Source organism: Tursiops truncatus, chromosome 13 (genome assembly GCF_011762595.2).
Source record: "Tursiops truncatus isolate mTurTru1 chromosome 13, mTurTru1.mat.Y, whole genome shotgun sequence".
In the NCBI taxonomy this organism is placed as follows: domain Eukaryota; kingdom Metazoa; phylum Chordata; class Mammalia; order Artiodactyla; family Delphinidae; genus Tursiops; species Tursiops truncatus.
The window spans coordinates 5,248,881-5,276,111 of record NC_047046.1 but is presented as its reverse complement, the minus strand read 5'-3'; the positions used below and the strand labels follow the sequence as shown (position 1 = coordinate 5,276,111).

General features: G+C 47.4%; 1 protein-coding gene across 1 annotated transcript; it reads left to right on the top strand.

Moving 5' to 3' along the window:
* Nucleotides 1–604: 604 nt before the first annotated feature.
* Nucleotides 605–23,279, top strand: BRI3BP (BRI3 binding protein). Its single transcript, XM_019942114.3, has 3 exons — nt 605–958; nt 12,750–12,852; nt 18,281–23,279. The coding sequence occupies exons 1-3, from the start codon at nt 755–757 to the stop codon at nt 18,700–18,702; spliced, it is 729 nt and encodes a 242-aa protein (XP_019797673.2). The 5' UTR covers nt 605–754; the 3' UTR covers nt 18,703–23,279.
* The last annotated feature ends 3,952 nt before the right edge of the window (nt 23,280–27,231 follow it).

Sequence of the window (27,231 nt, the reverse complement as noted above, 5' to 3'; positions counted from 1 at the left end):
TGCCACCTTTTGGTTTTAGTGTCTTGATGATTGTGGCCTGGACCTGTCATTTCATTAAGGAGTGCAAACGGATTTTCTAATTTCTAATTTTCTAATCTCTTTCACTCCCTCCTCATTTACTAGCGGGACTTTCCTAAAAAGAACTTTCGGTTCTCGACTATTTTGTGACTCTGAAATAGAGTTCTTTGAAGAAGGGCAGGAGGGATGCTTAATGCTTTTCTTTTAAACATTTCAGAATGAATGAATAAGCTCGTGCCCATGCCATCGGCAACGGTGGCCAATTTTGGGGTGTCATAAATTCAGCGATATACAAAATGTTTACAGTTCATATTTCCAATCAATTGCACTCGTCCTTGTTGGGGCTGTTTCCACTTTTACAAGCTTGGGTTGCTTTTTATAGAAAAGTTAAAAATAAAAATTATTTTTTAAAAAAGAAAAGGTTAAAGCCCCGCCAGGTCAGGGAAGACTTCCGGGCGGTGGAGGCGTGGAGATCATCAACCTCACAGCCTCCTCTGGCGCTCCGGCCAGGTCGCCGGCGGGTCCCGCGTCCGGGGGCGGGGCGCGGCGTGGGCGGGGCCTTCGAGCCTGTGCGCGCGGGGCGGGGCAGGTGGCGCGGCGGCGGCGGCGGCAGCAGCGCGGGCAGAGGTGCGGTGTTTGGCCACCGAGCGCGCCAACGCGGTCCCCGCCGGAGCCGCGGCGTCCCACTGTGCGGCTCTCACCCTTCTCCCGGACCCCGCATCCCACCGGCCCCAGGATGGGCGCGCGCTCTTCGGGCGGACCCCGGGCCCAGGCTGGGTTCCTGCTGCTGCTGCTGCTGTTCGGGCTGCTGGCCCCGGGCGTGCAAGGGGCACGGGGCCGCGGCGGCACCGAGAAGAACAGCTACCGCCGCACGGTCAACACCTTCTCGCAGAGCGTCAGCAGCCTGTTCGGCGAGGACAACGTGCGCGCCGCTCAGAAGGTGGGCGCCGCGCCCGCGCCCGCGGTCACCTTGCCGCAGCCGCCGCGCACCCGGGGCCCGCCTGGGCCGTGCGCGGCCTCCGGGGCTGCAGGCCGGCCGGGGCGCGGGAAGAGGGGGGCCCGGGTCTGGGGCGGGGGAGCCCGGTCTGAGCCCCGGAGCCTTCCGCCTGCCGCCCAGGCCCTGCCCAGCCAGCGTCGGGTCTGGGGGCCGGTTCCGGCGCAGGGCCTCGGTGCGCCCTCTGTGCCACGCGGTACTTCTCCTTGGACCTTGCCCCCGGGGGTGCGCGGCCCGGGCCTCCTCTGGGCGGCGCTGACGCCGGCCGCGCCTCTCATTCATTCATTCAACACGTTTGAATGAGCGCCTACTGTGAGCCAGGCATCGTGGCGGCTGCCCGGTGCGGGGGGGAGGGGCGGGGGGGCGCCCTGCCAGCCAGCGCCCGCGCCCTGTCCCCGCGCTGCTGCGCTCTCCCCAGCAACCCCGAATTTCCCGTAGCCTTGCACCCGACCCATTTCCCCTGAGCACCTGAGGCCCTCCTTCTTCTGCTTTGAAGATATTTAGGCTTTTTACTTTTTAAATTATTTTTTAAGGATGGGAGTAATGCAGTCTGCTCTGTTGCTTTGGCAACCTGGCACCGTAACAACCCTTTTAAGCACCTACTGTGTGCTGGGCCTTTCACTTGGAACGTTTTGTTTACTTTGGAGCTGTTGAGGAGCCTCAGACCCCTGGGGATGGTGTTGAGCGCTCCGGAGAAGCGCAGGGAGTTCTTTCTCCCTTCTTTGCCCTCGGTAGCCATTCGGGGTAAAAGTCCCCCGAGAAAGGGGAAGTGAACAGGGGGACAGTTACCTGTGGTCAGGCGGTTCCTTGAGTGCAGCCCTTACTGCTCTGCACCAGTTCCTTTGCTCTGCACCAGTCCTGGGGTTTTGGAGCGGAGAGAAGTTTGGGTTTAAGTTCCAGCTTTTACTGGATAGCTTTGGGCAAGTGGCTTCACTTTTTTGAGCCTCCGTTTCTTTATTCCTTAAATGGGGCTAATGATAATATCCTCTTGGTTATGAGTTTGTAATTATGAATCGTTGGTACTTTCTTGGCCCAGAGTAATGGCAGAATCAGTGTGAGCTACTGTTGTTAGTTAATATCCTGGCCAAGGAGCAAATCAACATTGCGAAGCCCCGCTGAAAGGGCTTTCAGGGTTTAAAAAAAGTTTTCTGGTGCTTGAGGTGGAGGGGAAAGAAAAGAACATTAAAGCCCAAATCAGATTGGCTGGATATTCTAATTGGATGAGGTGAAATACAAGTTAATTTGTTGGGAAAACTAACTTCTGACTACCATCTCCTATGGGTGTTCTGAGCCTCCGTAGAAGTTGGGGGTTCTGGCGGGATCTCTTTGTAGGTGGCCACGGAGGGAGAAAACAAAAACACCTGAGTGCAGAAAGGTGTTTTTGTTTTCTCCCTCCTGCCATGTGCCTGAGCCGTTTGAAGGCAGAAATCATTCCTTTTACAGCAAAAAGAAGTGAGACTTTTTTTGAGGAGGGTAAGCACAAGTAACCCATGTCTTGGCCTACGGTCCTATCTGAGAATATAAGGTCCGCAGACGTGAAATACAAAATAGATACTTAAGAGTTTAATATGGGTTGGTGCCAATAAGACAGCTGTATTCTGGCAAAGAATCTGAGACTCTCGAGGTCAGAACTGAAGTTTTTGGTAAATGAAGTTTTGTGCCTTCAGTAGAGATGACAATAATACTAATTTATTTGTTTAGGATGCACCTTTTTTCCTTTTTTTTTGGCTGAGAGGCATGCAGGATCTTAGTTCCCTGACCAGGGATTGTACCTGAGCCCCCTACAGTGGAAGCGCAGAATCTTAACCACTGGACTGCCAGGGAAGTCCCCAAATGCGCCTTTTTAAAAACGATCTAATTGGTTTTATTCAGCAATTCATGAACTGGGCAGCATCCCTTCTAGCAAATAGGTGGTCCAATGTTCTAAGTCCTTTTATAGGTAGAGTAACTCACTTAATCCTTAGAACAGGCCTGTGAGGTAGGTACTATTAATGTTTCCATTTTACACATAGGGAAACTGAGGCACAGAGTGGGGAAGTGACCGGCTTCAGGTCCGACTGGGTGGAAGAGCCAGGATTTGAACCAGGCACAGTGGGTCTAGGGACCACACTGGTACCCTCACTGGTCTCCCAGCATCATGACCCTTCCTGATTCCCCTAATCATTGTGGCATCTAGAATGAGGCTGCCCCGATACTTCCTGCCTAGTGTAGCCTAGACCGGCCAGTCTTGGGGGAGATTGTTTTGTTAATCTTAATTAAAAGAAACTGGATCTGCTAGGGACTGTAGTTTTCAGCGAGCCAGACCTGCTTAGTGGGTTGTGAAGTTTGAGGGCGTTTAATGAAACACTCCATGTTCTATCTAGGACTTGTCTAAAGTTAACCCCTGACCTTCTTCTGGTGGAGCATGGGCCTTGCTCTCCAACAGACATGGGTTCATCCCAGCTCTGCGTCTCACTAGCTCTGTGACCTTGGGCCGGTTGCTTGACCTTTGTGTGTCTCATTTGTGCAAAGGAGGTAAATTGGAGGGTTGAATGTGATTAGTCAGGTTGTACAATACCAGGCACTTAATAAGCATTTAGTAAATGGTAGAAGATATTTATATAAGAAGGATTCGCCTGGTGTAATTTAGTGTAAGGAAGCACCGTCGTTCAACCTACTCTTGATGGCCAGTGTCTCACTAGTTTCCTGTCTTTTGCCACGTGAATCCTGGCTGCAGTCACGGTCCTTCTGTATAAATTTTGTGGAGCGCGCTTAGACAAGTTCATCTGTAAATTGTTAGAAACGTCATTGCTGAGCCACAGGATCTGTGCGTTTTAAAGTCTTTAATTGAAATATAATTGGTGCACTTTTCTGTGTAAGTTATACAACATAATGAATTGTCACACACCAAACACGCCCATGTGACCAGCATGTAGACCTAGAAAAGTATGGTCGAAATCCCCCTGCCCCAAGACAACCCCTCTCCTGACTCCGACAGCGTAAATTAGTTTTGATTGCCGTGTCCTTTATGCACAGTTCCAGTTCATGTACTTTTTTAGTACTGAGAGATGTTACTGAATTGCTTTCCAGTTATACTCCCATCATACGTGTGAGGGCTGGTTCCCAAACCCTCTCCAACGAAGTGTCAGTAAACTTTTTGGTTTTATTATTTTACTGTGAGATATCTGGTCTTTTCACTTATCCAGAATCCATTGGCGTCTTCTTTTCTGGGAACTGCTTTTTGTTTTCCTTTGCCATTATTGAACTGTTGGTCTTTTTTTTTTTTTTTTTAAGAGGCTTACATTCTTTTGCTTTGTAAGCAAATATTTTGAGCAGAGTAACTTTGACACTTTCCAGTCTTTTTTTTTTTCCCACCAACATTCTAACAGCTTTATTGAGAGGTAGTCGACATAGACTACACATATTTAAAGTGGGACAAAAGTGCACACGTTGGTAAATTTTGCCATATGGATATACCCCTGAAAACATCACCACAATCAAAATAATATTTCGTTTTTATTTTGAAAAGCTGAAAGAATTGAATAAGGAACAACTAGAAACTCCACCTGGGTTCACCATCTTCCCCCCCAAACTGTTTCTCTTTCACTAACAGGCACACGCATACACACACTTTTTTTGAAAGTAAATTGCAGACATCATGACACTTTCTCCTACAAAACCATAATACTGTGGCCCCTCCACCCCAAAACTTAAATTTAGTACAATAATATTTTGTAATATACAGCCCATATTTGCATTTCCTTTATAGCTTTTTAAAAAAAAGCCAGCACCCAATCAACGCTTGTCTCTTTAGTTCCCTTTAGTCTGTCAAAGTCCCTCCACCCATCTGGGGGTAAGGGAGGCTTTTACGACGTTGCCATTTATGTCTTTTTTTTTAAATAGCTTTAGGGAGCTGTAATTCAGATACTATACAATTCATTCCCTGAAAGTTCAGTGATTTTTATTATAGTCACAGGGCTGTGCACCCATCACCACAGTCAAGTTTAGAACATTTTCACCCCCCTCCAAAGAAGCCCTACACTCATTAGCAGTCACCCCACCTCCCCCAGCCCCTGACAACCCGTCATCTTCTTTGTCTTCATGGATTTGCCTGTTCTGCGCGTTTCCTACGAATGGAATCATACAGTGTGGTCTTTTGCATCTGGCTTCTTTCTCACTCAGCATCATGTTTTGAAGGTTCATCCCTTTTGTAACCTGTGTCAGTATTTCATACCTTCTTATGGCTTTTTATTTATCCATTTATCAGTTGATGGTCATTTGGGTTGTTCCCACTTTTTGGATTCTATGAATAGTGCTGCTTTGAACATTCATGTGCACGTTTTTGGGTTTTTTTTTTGTTGTTTTCGGTACGCGGGCCTCTCACTGTTGCAGCCTCTCCCGCTGCGGAGCACAGGCCCCGGACGCGCAGGCTCAGCGGCCATAGCTCGCGGGCCCAGCTGCTCCGCGGCACGTGGGATCTTCCCGGACCGGGGCACGGACCCGTGTCCCCTGCATTGGCAGACAGACTCTCAACCACCGCGCCACCAGGGAAGCCCCATGTGCAAGTTTTTATGCGAATATATGTTTTCTGTATTTTGGAGTATGTACCTAGGAGTGGAATTGCTGGGTCATACGGTAGCTCTCAACATTTCAAGGAACCTCTGTACAGCTGTACCATTTTACGTTCCCACTAGCAGCGTATGAGGATTCCTTTCTCCCCATCCTCGCCAACACATGTTCTTGTCTTCCCCCCACCCCTTGGATGCATTTTATTTAGTTTACTTTTTAATTGAAATATAGTTGATTTGCAATATTATATTAGTTTCAGGTGTACAACATAGTGATTCAATATCTTTTTGGACTATACTTCATTTATAGTTATTTTAGAATATTGGCTGTATTCCCTGTGCTGTACAGTATATCCTTGTAACTTATGTATTTTATACACAGTAGTTTGTACCTCTTAAACCCCTACCCCTATCTTGCCCCTCCCCCCTTCCCTCTCCCCACTGGTAGCCACTAGTGTGTTCTCTGTATCTGTTTCTTTTTTGTTATATTCACTGTTGTATTTTTTTAGATTCCACATATAACAGTTATCATACAGTATTTGTCTTTCCTTCTTTCTTTCTTTCTCCTTAACTTTTTAGCCACCCGGCGTGCAAGACCTTAGTTCCTGGACCAGGGATCGAACTTGCGCCCCCTGCAATGGAAGCACGGAGTCTCATTTTATTTTATTTTATTTTATTTTTGCGGTACGTGGGCCTCTCACTGTTGTGGCCTCTCCCGTTGCAGAGCACAGGCTCCGGACGCGCAGGCTCAGCGGCCATGGCTCATGGGCCCAGCCGCTCCACGGCACGTGGGATCTTCCCGGACCTGGGCACGAACTCGTGTCCCCTGCATTGTCAGGCGGACTCTCAACCACTGCGCCGCCAGGGAAGCCCTCTTTTTTTTTTTATAATTAATTTTTATTGGAGTATAGTTGCTTTACAATGTTCTGTTAGCTTCTACTGCACAGCAAAATGAATCAGCTATACATATACACACATCCCCTCCATTTAGGACACTACATGCATTAAGTAGAGTTCCCTGTGCTCTACAGTATGTTCCCATCAGTTGTCTGTTTTATAGATAGTATCAATAGTGTGTATGTGTCAATCGCCGTTCCTCCCACACCACCCCTTTCCCCCTTGGTATCCATACATTTGTTCTCTACATCTATGTTTCTGTTTCTGCTTGACAGGAAGCGTGGCGTCTCAACCACTGGACCTTCGGGGAAGCCCCAGTTTTTGTCTTTCTCTGTCTGACATTTCACTAAGCGTAGTACGCTCCAGGTCCGTCCAAGCTGGTGCAAATGGCAACATTTCTTTCTTTTTTATGGCCAAGTAGTATTCCGGGGTATGTGTGTGCGTGAACCACATGTCTCCATTCATCTGTTGACAGTTGTCTGTCTCTTTTAGTGTAGACACTTTAGTGGGGCTGACATGGTATCTCCGTGGGGTTGGGACAGGCCAGTTGACTTTTGAATTTTCGCACGATGCATCTTACCTGATTGCATCCCCAGGGTTAGATTGAGGAATTACGATTCCAGCAGGAATTCTACGCGAGCGTCTTGTGTCCGTGCTGGGGCAGCACATCAAGGCACAGGGCGTCGGCTTGTCCCATGACTTTGATCTTCAGTTGAGGCCTTCCATCCTGGAGGTGCCTTTTCCGCTTTGTAATTCATTCGTGCAGGTGGTCTGCACGTGTGCTCCAGCACCTTCAGTTCACGTAACCTGCATCTCTCATTGTGTTCCTCAGATGCTTGGGCCACCTCTGAACTGCAGAAACTCGCCCCTTCTCTGCCTTGTTCGTGAAGACACATGTGCCCTTACAGCCTGATTTCCTGGGAGCCAGTTTGCACGTGCCTGGGGATGATAGGGGCGAGGAGAACTTAGGATGCGGGACGTCCTCCAGATTTAGGAGGAGGGTGATGAAACCCTGAGCTGGAGTAATTGTGTTTTCTCCCATAGCCATGGCCACGGCCGCAGGCCTCCTGAGTTGGTTCACCTGAATCTCCCTCGTTTTAACTTTTCATCCTGAAAATTGTCCAACAGATACAAACGGGGAAAGAAATGTATAATGAACCCCAGTACCCATCACTCAGTTTTGCCATTTTTGTTACATTGCTCTCCCCATCAAAAAAGTTTTTGAAGCCTGGCATAGTATTTTAAAGCTAATCCAAGACATAATGGTTTACTTTTGAATACTTCGGTCTGCGTCTTTAACAGGTGAACATTTTGCAAAGATCGTAGCCATAGTACCATCGTCACAGCTCATGACAATTCTTTTTTTTTTTAATTTATTTTTTTAAAAAGTTATTTATTTATTTATTTATTGGCCGCATTGGGTCTTCGTTGCTGTGCGTGGGTTTTTCTCTAGTTGCGGCGGGCAGGGGCTACTCTTCGTTGTGGTGCGTGGGCTTCTCACTGCAGTGGCTTCTCTTGTTGTGGAGCAGGGGCTCTAGGCGCGCAGGCTTCAGTAGTTGTGGCACGCGGGCTTCAGTAGTTGAGTCTCGCGGGCTCTAGAGCACAGGCTCAGTAGCTGTGGCACACGGGCTTAGTTGCTCTGTGGCATGTGGGATCTTCCCGGATCAGGGCTCGAACCCGTGTCCCGTGCTCTGGCAGGCGGATTCTTAACCACTGCGCCACCAGGGAAGCCCCGATAATTCTTTAATAACCAACCCAAGTCCATTTTCCGATTTCCCTGATCGACTCAAAACGTCTTTATGCATAACTGCTTTGTTTGAATTGGGATCCAAAGGCTACACTTGCCTTTTCACTGATCTGTCTTTTAAGTCTCTCTCTCTCTTCGTTTTTATTTATTTATTTTCTCTGGCCTTGCTGCGCACATGTGGGATCTTAGTTCCCTAGTTCCCCAACCAGGGATTGAGCCCGGGCCTCTTCAGTGAAAGTGCAGAACCCTAACCACTAGGCCACCACGGAACTCCCAAGTTTTGTTTTGTTTTGTTTTAATTTTATTAAATTTTTTATTTATTATTAAAATTTTTATTGAGGTATACCTGATGTACGATATTATACAAATTGTACAATATTATATAAATTTCAGGGGTACAACATAGTGATTCACAATTCTTACAGGTTATACTCCATTGAGAGTTATTATAAGATATTGGCCATATTTTATAGGTTGTAGAAAACATACAACCTGTGCCGTAGGTTCAGCTTTTCACCTGATTTCTGTGAACTGCTTCAGGCTCTGGGCTCCGCTGATCCCCCGTCTTAGTCGGCAGGGCTGCCGTGAGGAAGGACCACAGCCTGGGCAGCTCACACAGAAATGTATCATCTGGAAGTTCTGGAGGCTGGAAAGCTGAGATCGAGGCGCTGGCAGGGTTGGTTTCTCCTGAGGCCTCTCTCCTTGGCTGGCAGATGGCCGGCTTCTCCCTGTGTCCTCACGTGGTCTTTCCTCTGTATGTGTCTATGTCCCCATCTCTTCTTGTAGGGCCACCAGTCCTGTTGGATCAGGGTCCCTCATACTGATCCCATTTCACCCTTGCTGAGATTTGGAGGAACACGGTGCAGCCCGCAACACTCCCTGAGGGCTCCTGTGTCTTCACACAGACGAGGGAGCCAAGGAGTCACATTGCCCAAGGGGAAGCCACAGTGAGTGGTGCTAGCCCCGGGGCAGAGAGCAAGTGTGGTTCCCACCGCTCAGTCCAAAAGGCCCACAATGGGTCTGTCCCTGCAACACCCTCTCCTGCCCTGGCCGGTCCCCAGGGTGGGCCTGACTTTCCTCTGAGCCAGGCCAGACCCTGGTTGGGCCTGTGGGTTTCTGAGCACCTGCTTGAAGACGTTTGTTAGGTGGGAAGGGGATGGCTCCGTTTGGAGAGAGGGCCGGACCTCCATCCTCGCTGGGAGCGCTGGGTTGCCACCCAGCAAATCCTCGGGTCTGACACAAGCAACCCAAGTAGCTCCCGTGTCCTGAGGCCTTTACAGGTTCTTATGGCTGTCTTATCTTAGTTCCATTTTACAGCTGAGAAAGTGGAGGCACAGACAGGGTCAGCAACAGCAGCAACTGTTGTCTCTTCCTCCCCAGATAAGTACTTCCTCACACCCTTTCTAGGAGAGCTGGTGCCCTTGAAAAGCCCGGTAGCTTTTGGTGTGGAGCTCTTTCCTCTTTCCTCCACTTGAACAAAATGTACAAGTTGCTACTTATTGGCAAACGTGTACAAATCACGCGTCCTTTAAAGAATTACGACAGGAGCAGCAACGCGGTAGATCCCTGAAAGGGAATGCTCTTTGGCAAGAAAGAGGAATTAAGTACCAATACATGCTGCAACACGGGTGAACCTTGACAATGTTATTTTGAGTGCAAGGAGCCAGGCACAAAAGGTCACGGATTGCCTGATTCCACTGGTATGGAAAGTCCAGGAAAGGCAAATCCATGGAGATGGAAAGGAGATTAGTGGTTGCCTAGGTTGGGGGTGGGAGGCGATGGGGAGTGACCGCTGACAGGGACAAGACTCCTTTTGGGGCAATGAAAATGTTCTAACGTTAGATTATGGGGAATTTCTAAAAGGAAGCTGTGAATCGTACCTTTTAAAAACGGGAACTTTATGGTATGTAAATGATATGTCAGTAAATCTCTAACCAAAAAAGAATTATAACTAAACCAACACCAGTGTGCCTTCTCTCCAGGTGATGATACATTCTCTGAAATCCCCTCACCCACCTACCCCTGCCAAAGAGAGGGACAGTGACCCTCTCTTCTCTCAGACACACATACTTCCTCCTTTTTTTTTTTTTTTTTACATCAACCCTTCCATTATTTCTTTTTACTCTTCCAGTTTAAAAAAACCTCTTTTTAGATAGGAGTACAGTTGATTTACGATGTTATGTTAGTACCCTTCCAGTTTTTAAATAGCAGCTTATTGAGGTATAATTCACATACCATACGGTTCACCCATTTAAAGTATATCGTTCATATATAATTTCCGTATATTCACAGGGTTGTGTAACCATCACCACAGTCAACAGTAGAACATTTTCATCACCTCGAAGAGAAATCCTTTAGCTCTCAACCTCTCTCCCTAACCCCAGCCACTGCTAATTTACTTTCTGTCTCTATGGCTTTGCCTACTGTGGACATTTCCTGTATTTGTGGACATTTCCTATTCATGGAATCACAATTTATGGTCCTTTGTATCTGGCTTCTTGTCCTTAGTGTAAGGTTTTCAAGTTTCATCCTTGTCGAAGCATGTGTCAGTACTTCATTCGTTTTTATGGCTGAATAATATCCCATGGTGTGGATATGTCAGGTTTATCCATGTGGTCTTTAAACATACAAATCCCTTTGGTGCTTGCAGCTAGGAAATTTAAGGCTAAAAGGATGATGTCCTTGCAGAAGAGTCTTGGGGCCAAAGCTTCTGTTAGAAGATCAGGGACTTCCCTGGTGGTCCAGTGGGTAAGACTCCGCTCTCCCACTGGAGGGGGCCTGGGTTCAACCCCTGGTCAGGGAACTAGGTCCTCCATGCATGTCGCAACTAAGAGTCCTCATGCCTCAACTAAGACCCAGCGCAGCCTAAATAAATAATAAATTTTTAAAAAAATCGGATGTCAGTAGACATTTTGAACCTCTGTTGGGTGCGTCAAAGCATTTCACACAAATCTCGTTTAACGCGCACAACAACCAGCTGAGATGGGTACTATTAATAACTCCACTTGTCAGGTGGAGCCCTGGTATGTAACACATATGTATTCTACCCATGGCCACCCAGCAAATAAGGGGCAGACCTGGGACTTGAACCCAGACAGTTAAGCTCCCAGCCCCGCATGCTGTCAGCCAAGCGACAGCAGTAGCACAGAGGTCAATGGCATCCTTTGCTCTCCCGGCCACTGATTCAACACTACTCCTCTTTCCCCCTGTCCTGGAGGATGGCTCCAACCAGGATATCCAATTTTAAATGCTGTAACCAATTCACTTCGAGGCATTTAACCTCTACACGTGAGCCTTGCAACACTCTGGTCCCCCTGGGAAGCTGGGAATAACCTAGGCGCCCATGCATAGGGGATTGGATACGCAGCTGCAGGTGTGCCATCTTTGCAAAGAATGAGGCCTCTCTGTCCTGCCTGAAGTTGAATAATCGAGGCTGAGCGTTCCATGAGAAACACGGCAGAACTGTACACATATGCTGCCGTTTATGGGGGAAATATTCCTGCCATTCCTCACCCGGTGCATCCAAGAGAGGATCCGCAAGCGAGTGGTAACAGCGCTGCCACTGGAAGGGGGTTTGGGTTGCGGGGAGTGAGACTTTATACCATGTGTATAGAATATCACTTTTTAAAAAATTTGGCCGCACTGCACGGCACGCAGGATCTTAGTTCCCTGACCAGGGATTGAACCCGGGCCCTCAGCAGTGAAAGCGCAGACCCCTAACCATTGGACTGCCAGGGAAGTCCGAGAATATCACTTACTATTATTATTTTTTTAATATCACTTATTTTTAAAAAATACAGCAAAATGGGACTTCCCTGGTGGTCCAGTGGTTAAGAATCCATCTTGCAATGCAGGGGACTCCAGTTCCATCCCACAGGCCGTGGGGGCAACTAAGCCCGGGCACCACAGCAAAAGATCCCACGTGTCGCAACTAAGACCCAACACAGCCAAAAAGATAAATATTTTTTTTAAATACAGTGAAATGAAGCTGCACCTCATATTCATCCCCGGAGAGCTTCAGTAGCCCTGGGTCCTTAAAGCTGGGATGGACGTGGCCTCTCTCTACTGTTTGCACACGCTAGGGAGATGCTGATGGGACTTGAGTGTGAGAACCACAGTTCTCGCCCTTCAGAGTTGCTCCCATGCAGCAATGTCCCAGCCTCCGGGGGAAATAGGTTGGTTGCAGCACCTCCCACTGTTTAAAAATGAGAAATCAGGCAGAGACTTTGACAAAAGAGTCGACCTAGAAGGGCTCCAGGAGGACTCCAGGAGGAATCGGAGGTGGAGTGAGCAGCTCTGCAGAGAGCTCCCGGCTCCCCCGATGCATCCCTTCCCCCGTAGGAGGCAGATTTGTCTAGATTCGCTTGGTTCTTGGCACCTGGACACTTAGTCCCGAGCTCCGTCAGTCCCCTGGGCTACTCGGCCAGTCCTGGGGTGGCCTTCGTCATCGGCCAGCTGTGTTTTCTCCTCCAAGTGTAAGCTTGGCCGGACTAGGCAGGAGGGAGCTTTGGCCGGGTCGGTACTGATCTCTCTGTCGTTTCTGCAGTTCCTGACGAGGCTGACCGAGAGGTTCGTGCTGGGAGTGGACATGTTTGTGGAAACCCTGTGGAAAGTTTGGGCAGAGCTCTTGGACGTCCTTGGACTTGACGGTAGGTGTGGGGGGCGTTCATCTGAAGGCACTGTTTCATTCTGGTGCTGGTCAAATTATGGGAGTGGTACCCACGGCGGGTGGCACAAGAGAAAACTAGGGGGGCAGTGAGGATATGAGAGGACCTTTTTTATTGTCATTGTTGCGTGTGTAAATAGCTGAGATTCCCAGATGCTATTTAGGATAAGGTGCAGGTGGGCAGTGCCAACTTGTGTGCCCCCAGGCAAACCTCGGGGACTGGAGGTGGAGTCTCTAGGTTGTTGGAGTCCGTGACCAGCTACTCCAGTTACTTAGACAGAAAGGGATTTAGTTCAGGGAATGCGGCGCTCACACAATCATCAAAAGGGCTGAAGGAGCGATGTGCGACCCCCCAGGGGGTTGCTGCCCTGGTCTAGGAATTGGACGGCAGCTGCTGGAACCCTTTGAATTCAAGCTCACGGCCCTGGTCCAATCTGCTGCCTCTCTCCAGGAAGCCTGCAGCAGTCTGTGTCGGGGTCCCCTAGACCATCCCCAGGTTCTGTGCATCTCCAGGAGGACTCCCGGGACCCAGCATGTGGTCGTACTCACAGCTGTGGTGTATTACAGTGAAGGACACAAAGCACAGTCAGCAAAGGGAAAAGGCTCACGGGGTAAAGTCTGGGGGAACCAGGCACAGGCCCCCAGAGCCCTCTCCCAGGGGGGTCACACAGGATACCCTTTATTCCCCGAATGAGGTGTCATCTACCAGGGACGCCCAATAGCGGCTCAGCCTCCAGGGTGTTTATTGGCAGCTGGTCATGTAGGCGCTCTCTGCCTGCACCTTCCAAATTCCCGACTCCCCGAAGGAAAGCAGATGTCAGCGTGAACCGCACTGATTGTAAAAACGTCCAAGCCAGGGAGCCCCTGTTCTTGGTGAGAGGAGGGAGCCCTCACTGCAATGTGTATGCAATTCACTCAGCTCTCCAGGACGCTGACCAGGAGCCCCCAAGTTGAACTCAATTCTAACCCTATCTCCTTGGAGGTAGCATCTGATCCCACGGGTCACGGGCTCAGTCCCACAATCGGCCCCACTTCAGACACCAGTCACAGATCCGTGCTTCTGACAGACTAGTGTAGATCAGAGGTTCCCACGACCCCTCCGCACCGTGGGTTCAATTAATTTGCTAGAGCCGCTTGCAGAACTCAGGAAAGTTTACTCACTGTCTGTTTACTCACTCACTAGATTACGGGTTTATTATGAAAGGATGTAACTCAGGAACAGCCAGGTGAAGGAGATGCGTGGGGCAGGGTTGGTGGGCAGGGACTCGGAGCTTCCAGTTCTGAGTTCTCTTGTCTCCTTGGCTACTGATGATGGATTCAACCTTCAGCCCCTCCTGGAGGTTAGAGGGCCCAAGCCTCTAATCATCTGGTTGGTTCCCCTGGCAACCAGCCTACATCCTGAGAGGCTTTCCAGAATCAGCTGATTAACAAGCGCAGGTGTGGGTAAAAGGGGCTGTGAATTACCAGGACACTTTTATTGCAGTTGTCACTTAGGGAATTCCAAGGGTCTTAGGAGTCTGTGCCAGAAATGGGGATGGACACCAAATACATGTTTCTTATTATGCATCACAACCTCACACTCCAGAAATCCAAGTTCCCAGATGCCAGCCAAGGGCCCACCTTGCCAGCAGGTGTTTCTAAAGAGTGGCCTCAGGCCTGCTGGGTGAACTCTTCCCTGCACAGCTCCTAACTAGGGTCCCTTCTCAGCAAATCAGCCAGAGCAATTTTTTTTATTACTGCTTTTATAGTAGTGATTTAAAAAAAAAACAGAGAAGGCAGGTCAGGTCACTGTCCTTAAAGCTGCCCAGCGACTTCTTGCTGCACTTGGAATCGACCAGGTTCACACCAAGGACACTGCAAGCAGCAAGGATCTGCCCAGCCCCCATCCTGTTCTTGGACACGCTGGGGTCTTTGGTACCTTCTAGTCCCTCCAGGTGTTCCCTGCTGGGGGTGATCCTCCCAGCCCTTTGCCTGATCCCATCTTTCCCATGCTTGGGTCTCTGGTACGTGACACCTCCTTCAAGAGGCCCCTCCTGACTACCCTGTGTGAGGAACCTGGTCCTCAGTTCTCACCCTCAGCTGTAACATCTCCTTTCCGTGTGCGTGTGTTACGCATCTCCCTTCTGAGATCCCATGAGTGGGGTCTTGCCCACCTCCTCCAGGCTGCAACCTCGGACTTGGCTCTGCTCTGGCACAAAGGGGCCCATCGTTAATAAGAATTGGAGGCCTGGGCTTCCCTGGTGGTGCAGTGGTTAAGAATCTGCCTGCCAATGCAGGGGACACGGGTTCGAGCCCTGGTCCGGGAGGATACCACATGCCGCGGAGCAGCTAAGCCCGTGCGCCACAACTACTGAGCCTGCACTCTAGAGCCCATGAGCCACAACTACTGAGCCTGCATGCCACAACTACTGAAGCCCGCACGCCTAGAGCCCGTGCTCTGCAACAAGAGAAGCCACCGCAATGAGAAGCCCACGCACCGCAACAGAGAGTAGCCCCTGCTCGCCACAACTAGAGAAGGCCCAGGCGCAGCAACAAAGACACAATGCAGCCAAAAATTAATTAATTAATTAATTTTTTAAAAAGATATATGAACGGCCAACAGGTACAAGAAAATGTATCAATACTACATTACTAGTGGTTCAGCATTACTAGTCATTAGTGAAATGCAAATCAAAACCACAATGAGGGCTTCCCTGGTGGCGCAGTGGTTCAGAGTCCGCCTGCCAATGCAGGGGACACAGGTTTGTGTCCCAGTCCGGGAAGATCCCACGTGCCGCGGAGCGGCTGGGCCCGTGAGCCATGGCCACTGAGCCTGCGCGTCCGGAGCCTGTGCTCCGCAACGGGAGAGGCCATAGTAGTGAGAGGCCTGCATACTGCAAAAAAAAAAAAACAAACAAAAAACCACAATGAGATATTAATTACCTCATGCCTATTAGCATGGCTATTATCAAAAAGATAAGAGATAACAAATGTTGGTGAGGGTGTGGGGAAATTGGAACCCTTGTACACTGTTGGTGGGAATGTAAATTGGTGCAGCCACTACGGAAAACAGTATGGAGGTTCCTCAAAAAACTAAAAATAGGGAATTCCCTGGCAGTCCAGTGGTTAGGACTTCACGCTTTCACTGCCAAGGGCACGGGTTCAGTCCCTGGTCTGGGAACTAATATCCCAGAAGCCATGCAGTGTGGCCAAAAAAAAAAAAAAATTAAAAATAGAGCTACCATATGATCCAGCAATTCCACTCCTGTGAATATATCTGAAGGAAACAAAAACACCCTGTCACAGAGATAACTACACACCCATGTTCATTGCAACACTATTTACAATAGCCAAGATGTGGGAACAACCTAAGTGTTCATTGACAGGTGAATGGATAAAGAAATTTTGGTGTGGGCTTCCCCGGTGGCACAGTGGTTAAGAATCTGTCTGCCGGTTGAGGGGACACAGGTTCGATCCCTGGTCCGGGAAGATCCCACATGCTGCGGAGCAACTAAGCCTGTGCGCCACAACTACTGAGCCTGCGCTCTAGAACCTGCGAGCCACAACTACTGAAGCCCGTGCGCCCAGAGCCCGTGCTCCACAACAAGAGAAGCCACTGCAATGAGAAGCCCGTGCACCACAACAAAGAGGAGCCCCCTCTCGCCGCAACTAGAGAAAGCCCGCGCGCAGCAACGAAGACCCAACACAGCCAAAAATAAATAAAATTAAAAAAAAAAAAACAACGAATTTTTGGTGTGTGTATATATACAATGGAGTATTATTCAACCATAAAACGAAGGAAATCCTGCCGTTTGAAACAACGTGGATGGACCTGGAGGACATTAAGCTAAGTGAAATAAGTCAGAGAAAGGCAAATACTGTAGGATCTCACTTATATGTGGAATTTAAAAAAAACAAAACCTCATAAAATGAGAGATCAGATTTGTGGTTGCCAGAGACACCAAGTGGGAGGCAGGGGAATTGGAGGAAGATGGTCAAAAGGTACAAATTTGCAGTTATAGGATAGATACGTCCTGGGGATGTCATGTACAACATGGTGACTGTAGCTGACACTGCTGTACCGTATAGTTGAAAGTTATCAGGAGAGTTAGTAGATCCTAAATGTTCTCAGGAAAAGGAAGAAACTTTTTTTTTTTTGTATCTATATGAGGTGATGGATACTAACTAAACTTGTGGTCCTCTCGCAATATATGTGAGTCAAGTCATGCTGTACACTTTGAACTTATATAGTGCTGCATGTCAGCTATATCTCAGTAAAACTAGGAAAGAAAGCTGCATGCTGAAGTAGGATGTGTGCCCCTTTCAAATGGTTTGGTAAAAGAAAAAAAAGGTATGTGACTAGAGATGGAGCAAAATGTTAACCATTGTTAAACCTAGGTGGTTTTGATAGGAATATTTATTTTACTATCCTTTGAAATTTTCTATTTGAAAATTTTCTTAAGTCAGGCACACAGAAGATGCAAGTCTTCCATTTCACTCCATTCTTTTTTTTTTTTTTTTTTTTTGGCGGTGCGCGGGCCTCTTACTGCCGTGCCCTCTCCCGTTGCGGAGCACAGGCTCCAGACGCGCAGGCCCAGCGGCCACGGCCCATGGGCCCAGCCGCTCCGTGGCATGTGGGACCCTCCCGGACGAGGGCACGAAGCTATGTCCCCCGCATCGGCAGGCGGACTCCCAACCACTGCACCACCAGGGAAGCCCTCACTCCATTCTTAAGATGGAACTTCATGTGTGGGTACCAGTTACAATTAGGTTTGACTGTGAGTAACAGAGACCCCAAATAACAGCAGCTTAAACAAGATGGAAGCTTATTTCTCTTATGTGAAAGTTCACAGGTAGGTGGTTAGGCAGGTAGGTGGCTTTGTAGCACATTCTCCTCGGGTCCGAGGCCCCTCCCATCTTATTGCTCCCCAATACGTGACCTCCCTTCCCTCATGACACAAGACAGCTGCTTCTATTCCAGCCATCACATCCACATTCCAGCAGGCAGAAGAAGAAGAGATAAAGGGCATATTCCCACTACTTCTAGGAAGCCACCCCAAAACATTTCTGCTTACCTCTCCTTGACCAAAGCTTAGTTATGTAGCTGCAAGGGAGGCTGGGAAACGCCCTTATCCTAGGCAGCCGTGTGCCCAGCCTAACGCTGGGCATTTGTTACTATGGAAGACAGGAAGAAAGGAAATTGAAGGCCAGTTTTCAGGCTCCGCCCCACCTGAAAGGTGTTTCAAACCCACGATATGACCGCGTTGCCCTGTCTTTTCCCAGGACTTGGTATAAAGGCTAATGAGGCAGCCAACTTTAATTCCTTGGGTGTAGCAGAGGCGCAGCCAGTGAGCTGAGCTGCCCACCCCCAGCTTGCAGAGAACCCCCTGACCCCGTGTAACCGGCCGCTGTCCCTCTGTTCTGTCCTGCAGTCTCGAACCTGTCCCAGTACTTCAACCCAAGCTCGGTGGCCAACAGCCCCACACGTGCCCTCCTGCTGGTGGGCGTCGTCCTCCTGGCCTACTGGTTCTTGTCTCTGACCCTGGGCTTCACCTTCAGCGTCCTGCACGTGGTGTTCGGCCGCTTCTTCTGGGTGGTGCGGGTCATCCTGTTCTCCATGTCGTGCGTGTACATCTTGCACAAGTACGAGGGGGAGCCCGAGAACGCCGTGCTGCCGCTGTGCTTCGTGGTGGCCATCTACTTCATGACCGGGCCCATGGGTTTCTACTGGCGTAGCAGCCCCAGTGGCCCCAGCGTGGAGGAGAAGCTGGAACAGCTGGAGAACCAGGTCAGACTGCTCAACATCCGTCTCAACCGAGTGCTGGAGAGTCTTGACCGCTCCAACGGCAAGTGACAACCAGCCAGCCGGCCGGGTCCCCTCCTCCCAGCGCCCTCTCTCCGGAAGCAAAAAAGAAGAAGAAAAAAAAGAACGCCAAACCCCAAACAATCTTAATAAACATGTCTGAGCAGGAGAGTGGCGCTTTGCGAGGGTGTTTCCAGCCACGTGTCAACTCTTAGGACATCTTCCGAGAAGAATGGGACAAGATCGTTGGTGTAGAACTACCCACCAAGTGTCATTAGTGGAAAAAAATCTTTTTTAAACAAAGGATATAACCATATTAGCTGTACAGGAAGAGAAGTTTATCTGTGCATAGAGCATAAAGTTAATTTTTTCAAGCATTTAAATACACCTTTTGTAAGGTTTTTTAACACAGGCAGATGGAGTTAAGTTTTAATAAACTTAAAACTTTACATGGAGGGGAAGAAATTGCTAATTCGACCTTTTGGAAGAGTTTCAAGGCAAGCATTTGTTTTTGCAGCGTAGGGATTGGTGGGTGAGGTCTGTGTGCAGTCTTTTCAGGTTCCAAAGCTGTGACCTTCGTTTCGCGTTGTTTTTCGTGGATGTCGATTTCATGAATGTTGTCGCTTCTGAATGTGGGCCATTGGGTTTCAAGGATGAAACTAAACATCTTTTGGATCCTAGTGACCCCAGCCAAGCCCCCTTCAATCCTATTTCTAAATGAAGAAATCACTATTTGTAGAAAACCTAAGATTTTTTCCCCCCTTCTGTACTTTGATGTATCTTAACCTCAACATTTTGTAAAGGGAAATTCAAGGACCGGGCAAAGAAATGTCTTTGGGGTTTGATGCCGGGAGCCGCCTGGGTGAGCTCATTCAGGAGTCTATGTGATGTCCTAATTTCGCCATTTGCCAGCTAGGTTGATACAGGAAAGATACACTCGCTGGGGTTTTTTGTTTATCTGTTTCATCTCGGTTTTGGGTGACTCAGGACCTTAGAAGGAAAACCAATAGCAGCTAATAACATTTTCGAGTCTGTTCCTGCTTATAACGCATTCTCAGGAACAGTAAGCAGGAATAAGCCAGACTTGGAGAAGATCTGAATTATTTTTCCTGAAATTTTTACGGTACATGTGTTAGGTGCTTTTTGCCTGGAGTCTGGGGTGACCTCATTTTTAGCTGGTCCCTCGGGGCAGAGAGAGGTATGTGCAGGGCAGACAGCTGTGGGGTCCTGGACAAAGGGGGCTTTGCAAGGTTTGGATCAGGGGCTAGTGGAGATGCTCCTTTCTGGGTACCAACAAGCACAGGAGAGCAAGGAAAGGATGCTGCCAGGGGTCGTGACTGTCTTTCCCTGTCTACCTGCGTCGTGCCCTGGCAGCCCCCTCACAGGAGCCCCTCTACGCAGGTTTGCAGAGACCCCTGTCAGATCAGGTAGGACCAAGACCTTTTGGTCCAGGTATCATTTGGGGGAAAACTCAGCTGCCTGCCAACTCCTCCTGTGCCTCCCTTCTGTGATGTTTTACTTGGGGTTACAAGTACCTGGAAAACGGAAGCAAATGTTTTCTGAGGATGTTTATGAAACTTCTGTTATTAAGGTGCACGATAACGGGACCCAAACTCTCCTGCATTCAGTTCGCTTCCTGAAACCATGTTCTGTAGAATTTGCTTGGGCGAATCTTTACCCATGGGCATTTGACCCCCGTGTTTTTTGCATTGAAACCGTTCCAGTTTTGTCAGTTAGATATTTACGGACAAATCTATTTTAGCGCAGGGTGTGAAGAACTCCAGGGAGGTCATCTTTGCCCTCCTTCCTTTTGTGCATTTAGCTTCTGTGTATCTGGCATATTTAGGTATTTGCTCCTGTTAGCCAGAAGGGAAATTGACATTCTCTGCGCAAAGCTTTTAAGTCTTAAATTACTGGTCTGGGTCTAACATCCACTCTGTTCTCTCACCCACCCTCACACATGGAAACCTGAGGGGCACTGTGCTGTACCGAGATCCAGGCAAGAAAACCATTTTAACTTCTAGTAGATCGAGGGAGGCTCACGTGTCTAGGTGCTGGTGGACTCAGGCCACAGCATCAACTGGAGATTGCCGTCGAGAATATGCACCTCGTTTTCCAGATTGGCTAAGTGTAGGCTGTGAAGCCAGTTCTAGAGCTCAGTACGCTCAAAGGGATGGAATGATGTCTTTATTTTTAACAAAAGTTAAATAGTTAATTAGTTCACTAGAGGTATCACTTCAGCGTAGAACAGTCCTTGAAATTCTGATAGAAATCATGGATGTTCGATCTGAATAACGCCTGCTTTTTAATGCGTAAATTTGACTTTTGCTTGGGCGTGTTCTTAACCCCAAATAATTCGGGTTTTTTATTTTTTTTGCTTTCTCCATTCCATGGAAGCTTGTAGGGTAAGCTTCCTTCCTCATCTCTTCCTTTTTTCTCTCTTTTGTACATGGAGAAATGTATTTTTGTACCATATCTCATACCTTGAAGAGAAACCTTTTTTATATCTTCAGGGCTGTTGAATATATTAGTGTAACACATCCTTCAACGTGGTATGTAAACATCCTGACGAAAACTACTGTGGATCTCTGTTTTAGTTAAGACTCAGTTTTTTAGATACCTTCAAGTCGTCAATGTTAATTGCCCAGTGCTTCAGTATCACAGTAAATACCGAGAACAGAAAATAGTCCAGAAGAGAAAAAGGACCAGCTACCTCCAGATTGCTGGATTTCTGTGGGTGTTTGGGGATAATGTTTGGAGCAATCTCTTCCTTGACATCCTAGCAAAGATGCTTTCCTGGCACATCAGCCTTCTGTAAATATATTTTCCAGTACCAATCCGTGTTACCTGCCTTCCGGATTTTTTGGTTTGCTCGTTTTTGTTTTTGTACCCCACGTCATTTCTGGTAGCAAAGTGCAGCAACAGGATTTCCTGAAAGCTAGCCTTGTGACTTATGCCAGGGGTCTTAACTTATGAAGGTGACCGAGTGACAGCACTGAGAGAGGTTAGTGCCGTTGGAAGAAGGTTTTTAATACCCACAGTTTCCTGGAGACAACAAGCATACCATGCCACGTGGGACCACAGGAAGCCTGATACGCGCAGGGTCAGGAAGCAGACGGAGGGGAACTGGGTCTGTGCTCTTCTGACTGTGGTGGGAAGTAGCTAGTTGGGGACATCACCTGTTGGAACTAAGGGTGAACATGTAGGATGGGGTCAGTGCTTGGGAGGGTTATAATAGGACTTTTGCGCACCCACGAGGGCTGGCTTGCAGGAAAGATGCAAATCACTTTGGTCGTTAGTCTGGCCCTGTGATTCAGCAGCCTTCTGCTTAGGAATAACATGTCAGATGTCCAGTGCAGAATCTGAAACATGGCGAAGACACCTTCTCACTAGTGGGAATCCCACTTTACTTCATCTCTGTGCTTCCGGCTGCTTCTTAAGACGCTTTTGAGGAATGATACTTGCCTTACAACGTGACACCTGAGCACTTCTCCCTGATGGGTTTTGAATTGGCTGATTTAATCCAAAAACCAGCTCTCCCATCCAGCCAGCTCACTTTAAAAGGAATGCCTGGGACTTCCCTGGCGGTCCAGTGGTTAGGACTCGGTGCTCTCACTGCCGTGGCCCGGGTTCCATCCCTGGCTGGGGAACTAAGATCCTGCAAGCTGCTCGGCGCGGCCAAAGAAAATTAAAAACAAAAGGAATTCTTTAAGGTCCTAAAGGTGTCAACCTGCTCCCCCAGCTTTTTAAAATAAGACATCATCATTTTTGTTCATGGCCATTTGAGTCGTTGAACCTTCCCTCCTCACTTGTGAATAAGAGAAGTATATATTTTTGCAGGATCTAACACAGTACCCTTAAAATTAGTATTGGATGACCAGCAATATGATGTATAGTATCGGGGATAAACAAACCTTGTCCAGCGTTCTCGATTCTGTGCTCTGCTCTTCATTGATTCCTTGATAGGTAGGAGGTACCCCAGGACCAGTTTTTCCCTGGTGGTGGCGTAAAAAGCCGATCGTCCTTTGCACCGTCTACTGAAGATCTGCGGCAGCTAATGTTATTATGAACCATATGTTCTAATGTCTTTTTGCATACTTAAAGGTTTTATTGTAGTGTCAGTTTAATATCCGCATGTGTGTTAAATCTTTGAATACTGTAATTAACTTGATTTCTCGTGGTGGTGATTAGCTCTCACTTAAAATCCAGCGAAGCAATTATTTCCCTCTTAACTGGAAATCATATTTGTGAGGTATGGTACCCATCATCCACAGCGTATTCATGAGTCAAACTTGTATTTTGTGTATCTGGTTATAAATTTTACGTAGCATTTAATTTGATACTATAAATCCACTTGATTTGAATATAGTGGTGTGTGTGTGTGCGTATGTGGTGTGTGCGCACTTTAGTTTCATGAGCCTTGGGAAACTGATTCTACAAATATCATAAATAGACATAAATGTATAAGGCTTATTTTTTTGGCAGAGCGATCCGTACGTCCCTCTTATTTATTAAATCACTGGCTTTGGTGTTATGTAGAGATATTTGTAGACCGATTTCAGAACAGAATTAAAATATTGTGAAAATTACAGCTTAATAAATGTTTACGGTAATTTTGTTGTACAGACTTCCTAAATGTATTTCATTACTTCCAACCGAGCATTTGTGGAGTTTTCCCAATCTTGACCTGTAATGCTGATTCCATGATTCTGTTCCCCAGTCCAAGGAGAGTCATACAATCTTGAATTTAATTGTTTGATTGGAGGTAGTGTTGCCACATAAAATACAGGACACCCAGTTAAATCTGAGTTTCAGATAAACAACAAATGCTTGTTTAGTGTAAGTATGTCCCGTGCAATATTTGGGACACACTTACACCAAAGGAAAAACAAAAAAGAGTTGTTGCTTATCTGCAATTCAACCGGGCATTGTATATTTTTATTTGCTAATTCAGGCAATCCTAGCAGGATATAGCAACTGATGTACACACCTCCACCCCACCCTGAACTGGAATGCTTTTGTGGGTACTAAAAATTGTTCCCTAGCCTTAGCAAACATTCAGGAACAAATGTAAGAGGAGAACGGAGACGTTAAATACACTTTTGACCTGAGAGTATTGCTCCTGGGAATATTTATGTTGCCAAGAAAATCTCACAGGGGTCTCCAGGGGACAGTTTGAGGCCAGTCATGGTGACGTTATCTGGAGGCCCCCTGGCTGGCCCAGCACTGGGAGAGCGAACAGCAGGGACCTCACACCATGGAGGACAACGCAGCAGTGAGTCACAGCATCAGTGCTGGTGAGAAAGTGGGGACGGGAAGGAGGAATGACAACATTGCCCATTTGAGTGAGTTAAATACATCTGATTAATCATTTTGCAAGAGTACATTAAAGAAGACATATCCGCGGACCCCAGTGTTCTTAGCAGCACTACTTGGGATAGCCAAGACACGGAAACAACCTAACTGTCCATCGACAGATGAATGGATAAAGAAGATGTGGTACATATATACAATGGAATATAGCTCAGCCATAAAAAGGAATGAAATAATGCCATTTGCAGCAACATGGATGGACCTAGAGATGCTCATACTAAGTAAGTCAGAGACAAATATGATTCGTATCACTTATATGTGGAATCTAGTAAAAAATTATACAGATGAACTTATTTACAAAACAGAAACAGACTCACAGATCTTGAAATCAAACATGGTTACCAAAGGGGAAACGGGGGTGGGAAGTGATAAATTAGTAGATCGGGAATAACATATACACGCTACTGTATATAAAATAGGTAGGGAGTGGTTAGGATTTGGTGCTTTCTCTCACTGCTGTGGCCAGGGTTCAATCCCTGGTGGGGGAACTGAGATCCCACATGCCTTGCGGCGGTGGCCAAAAAATAAAATAGATAACTAATAAGGACCTACCATATAGCACAGGGAACTCTACTCAATATTCTGTAGTAACCTATATGGGAAAAGAATCTGAAAAAGGACGGATATGAGCATGTGTCTGGCTGATTCACTTTGCTGTGCACCTGAAACTAACAGCAGTGTGCATCAATGATACACCAATAAAATTTTTAAAAAAATAATAATAAAATAAAAATAATAAAATGTGGCTACTAGGAAATTTTATTTACTTATTTTTTTTTTGGCCCTGCCGCACAGCATCTGGGATCTTAGTTCCCAGACCAGGGATAGAACCGGCACCCCCTGCAGTGGAAGTGCGGAGTCTTAGCCACTGGACCGCCAGGGAAGTCCCTACTAGGAAATTTTAAATTACACATGTGGTTTGCATTTGTGGCTTTCATTGTATTTTCCCCAGACCTCACTGAATTATATAAAGAGCGCTGGAACAGGGCCAACTTCAATCACTCAGGTGCTCATTACCCTGAAGCATAGCGGTGGGAATGCCTGACTCTGAGGGCTTATGTGGCCCCTGGGGAGGGAAGAAGTATGACTTCAGGGATCTTTATGCCCAGCAGGGGCTCAATGCATATTTGTTGGGAAACAAATGAATCTTGTAACTCAGGACAGTAATGCATCTGCACAATACAAAGTATACTTGAGTCTGGGCCTAGAAATTGTCTCATCCTAGGATAATCTACCCTGATAACCCTCAGGTTAATCAATTCCAGCTTGACAGTGGTCCTCTGTCCTGCACACCATTGTGGAATGGCCAGAGCATCAGATAAAGATGAGGCTGGAGGATTTCCAGTTATCGAGCTGGAATTAGAGAAATGCTGGGGGTTGTCCTAGAGAGCGATGATGTGATTTTATGATATAATAAGAAATATATATTTGGTCTTCATTCCTGGTTCCTGACACAGAGCTCCTAAAATCCTTGGAATTTCCTGAGTGATGGGGGCGAAAGGGGCATCTTTTGCTATTCGTAACACGCCCTTTCAACCTTACTGGAGTTTATGCTAATGACGTGGCTCTCGGCAGGCCCCAGGATGGGGGCTGGCTGCCACAAGAACCAACAGTGCAATTAGGGGATTGGAATTTTCAGCTCCCCAGCCCCTAGCTTCCAGGTTGGGGAAGGCATCCTTGTACCGGGAGGATGGCGCGCTCCCATCTCCACTTGGACAAGAGCTCCTATACTTGGGACCCTTCCAGACCTCGCCCTATCTACCGCTGGCTGTTCATCTTTATCCTTTGTCACATCCTCCGTAATAAACTAGTGATAGTAAATAAAACTGTTTCCCGAGTACTCTGAGCCGTTCTAGCGAATTATTGAACCTGAGGAGGGTGTCATGGAAACTCTGATTCGTAGCCAGGCTGGACAGAAGTGTGGGCAACCAGGGGACCCACCTACTTTTGATCTGCATCTGAAGTTGGGGGGGACAGTCTTGTGGGACTGACCCTTTAACCGGTGGGGTCTGCACTGACTCCTGGTAGTTGGTGTCAGGAAAACCCCACACATTTGGTGGTCAGAGTGTTCAATGGTTTTCTCTTAGATGAGTTTTAAGACCAAGGGTCCCACAGGTTGACGTGAAAGGTAACAGGAGGGACTGCCCCGGCGGTCCAGTGGTTAGGACTCCACACTCGACTGCCGAGGGCGTGGGTTCCACCCCTGGTCAGGGAACTAAGGTTCTGCAAGCCTCACAGCCTCACATGTGGCCAAAAAAAAAAAAAAAAAAAAGAAAGGTAACAGGAGGAGAGGGTTGGTGATTACATGGTCCCTGTAAGTGACAGCAGTAATTCTCATACACAGAGCCTTCTGTGTGTCAGCTCTGCACTACCTGCCCTGGCTTGTTGAAGCTACCCACTCTCTTTGCCAAGAAGGGATTATCTCTGTAATACAAACGAGAAAACCCAGGCTCAGAGACGTTGAGGAAGACTGCCCAGCATCAAATGGCAGAAGTCATTATACCCTTTATGGTCTCTCTCCTGGTGAAGTTGTGGCTTTCGAGGTTTTTTTCCCAAACTTGTATCAGTAAAGATATTCAATAGTCACCAAAACAATGACTATAAAGGATGACAACCAGAAAACCTCAAATAACAACCATCTTCTCTGTGCTGAAGAGTGGCGGCTGGGCATAATGATAGATAGTTTTTGTTGTTTTACAGTTTACCATTTTCTGAGAAAATTTAAGACTTACAACAAATTCTTGTTTCGTATGTAGCTCAGAGAGGTTAAGCTCCTTGGACAAAATGGCACAGCTAATAAGAAGTGTGGGGAGAATATTACTTAGCCATAAAAAAAGAACGAAATAATGCCAGTTGCAGCAACATGGATGGACCTAGAGATTGTCATACTACGTGAAGTTAAGTCAGACAGAGAAAGACAAATCTCATATGCTATCACTCACCTGGAATCTAATTTTTTTACCAAAGTGATATAAATAAACTTATTTACAAAGCAGAAACAGACTCACAGATTTCGAAAACTAACTTATGGTTACCAAAAGGGAAACGTGGTGGAGAGGTCAGATAAATTAGGAGCTTGGGATGAACATACACACACAACTAGACATAAGACAGATAACCAACAAGGACCTACTGTAGAGCACAGGGAACGCTACTCAATATTCTGTAATAACCTATATGGAAAAAGAATCTAACAAAGAGTGGATA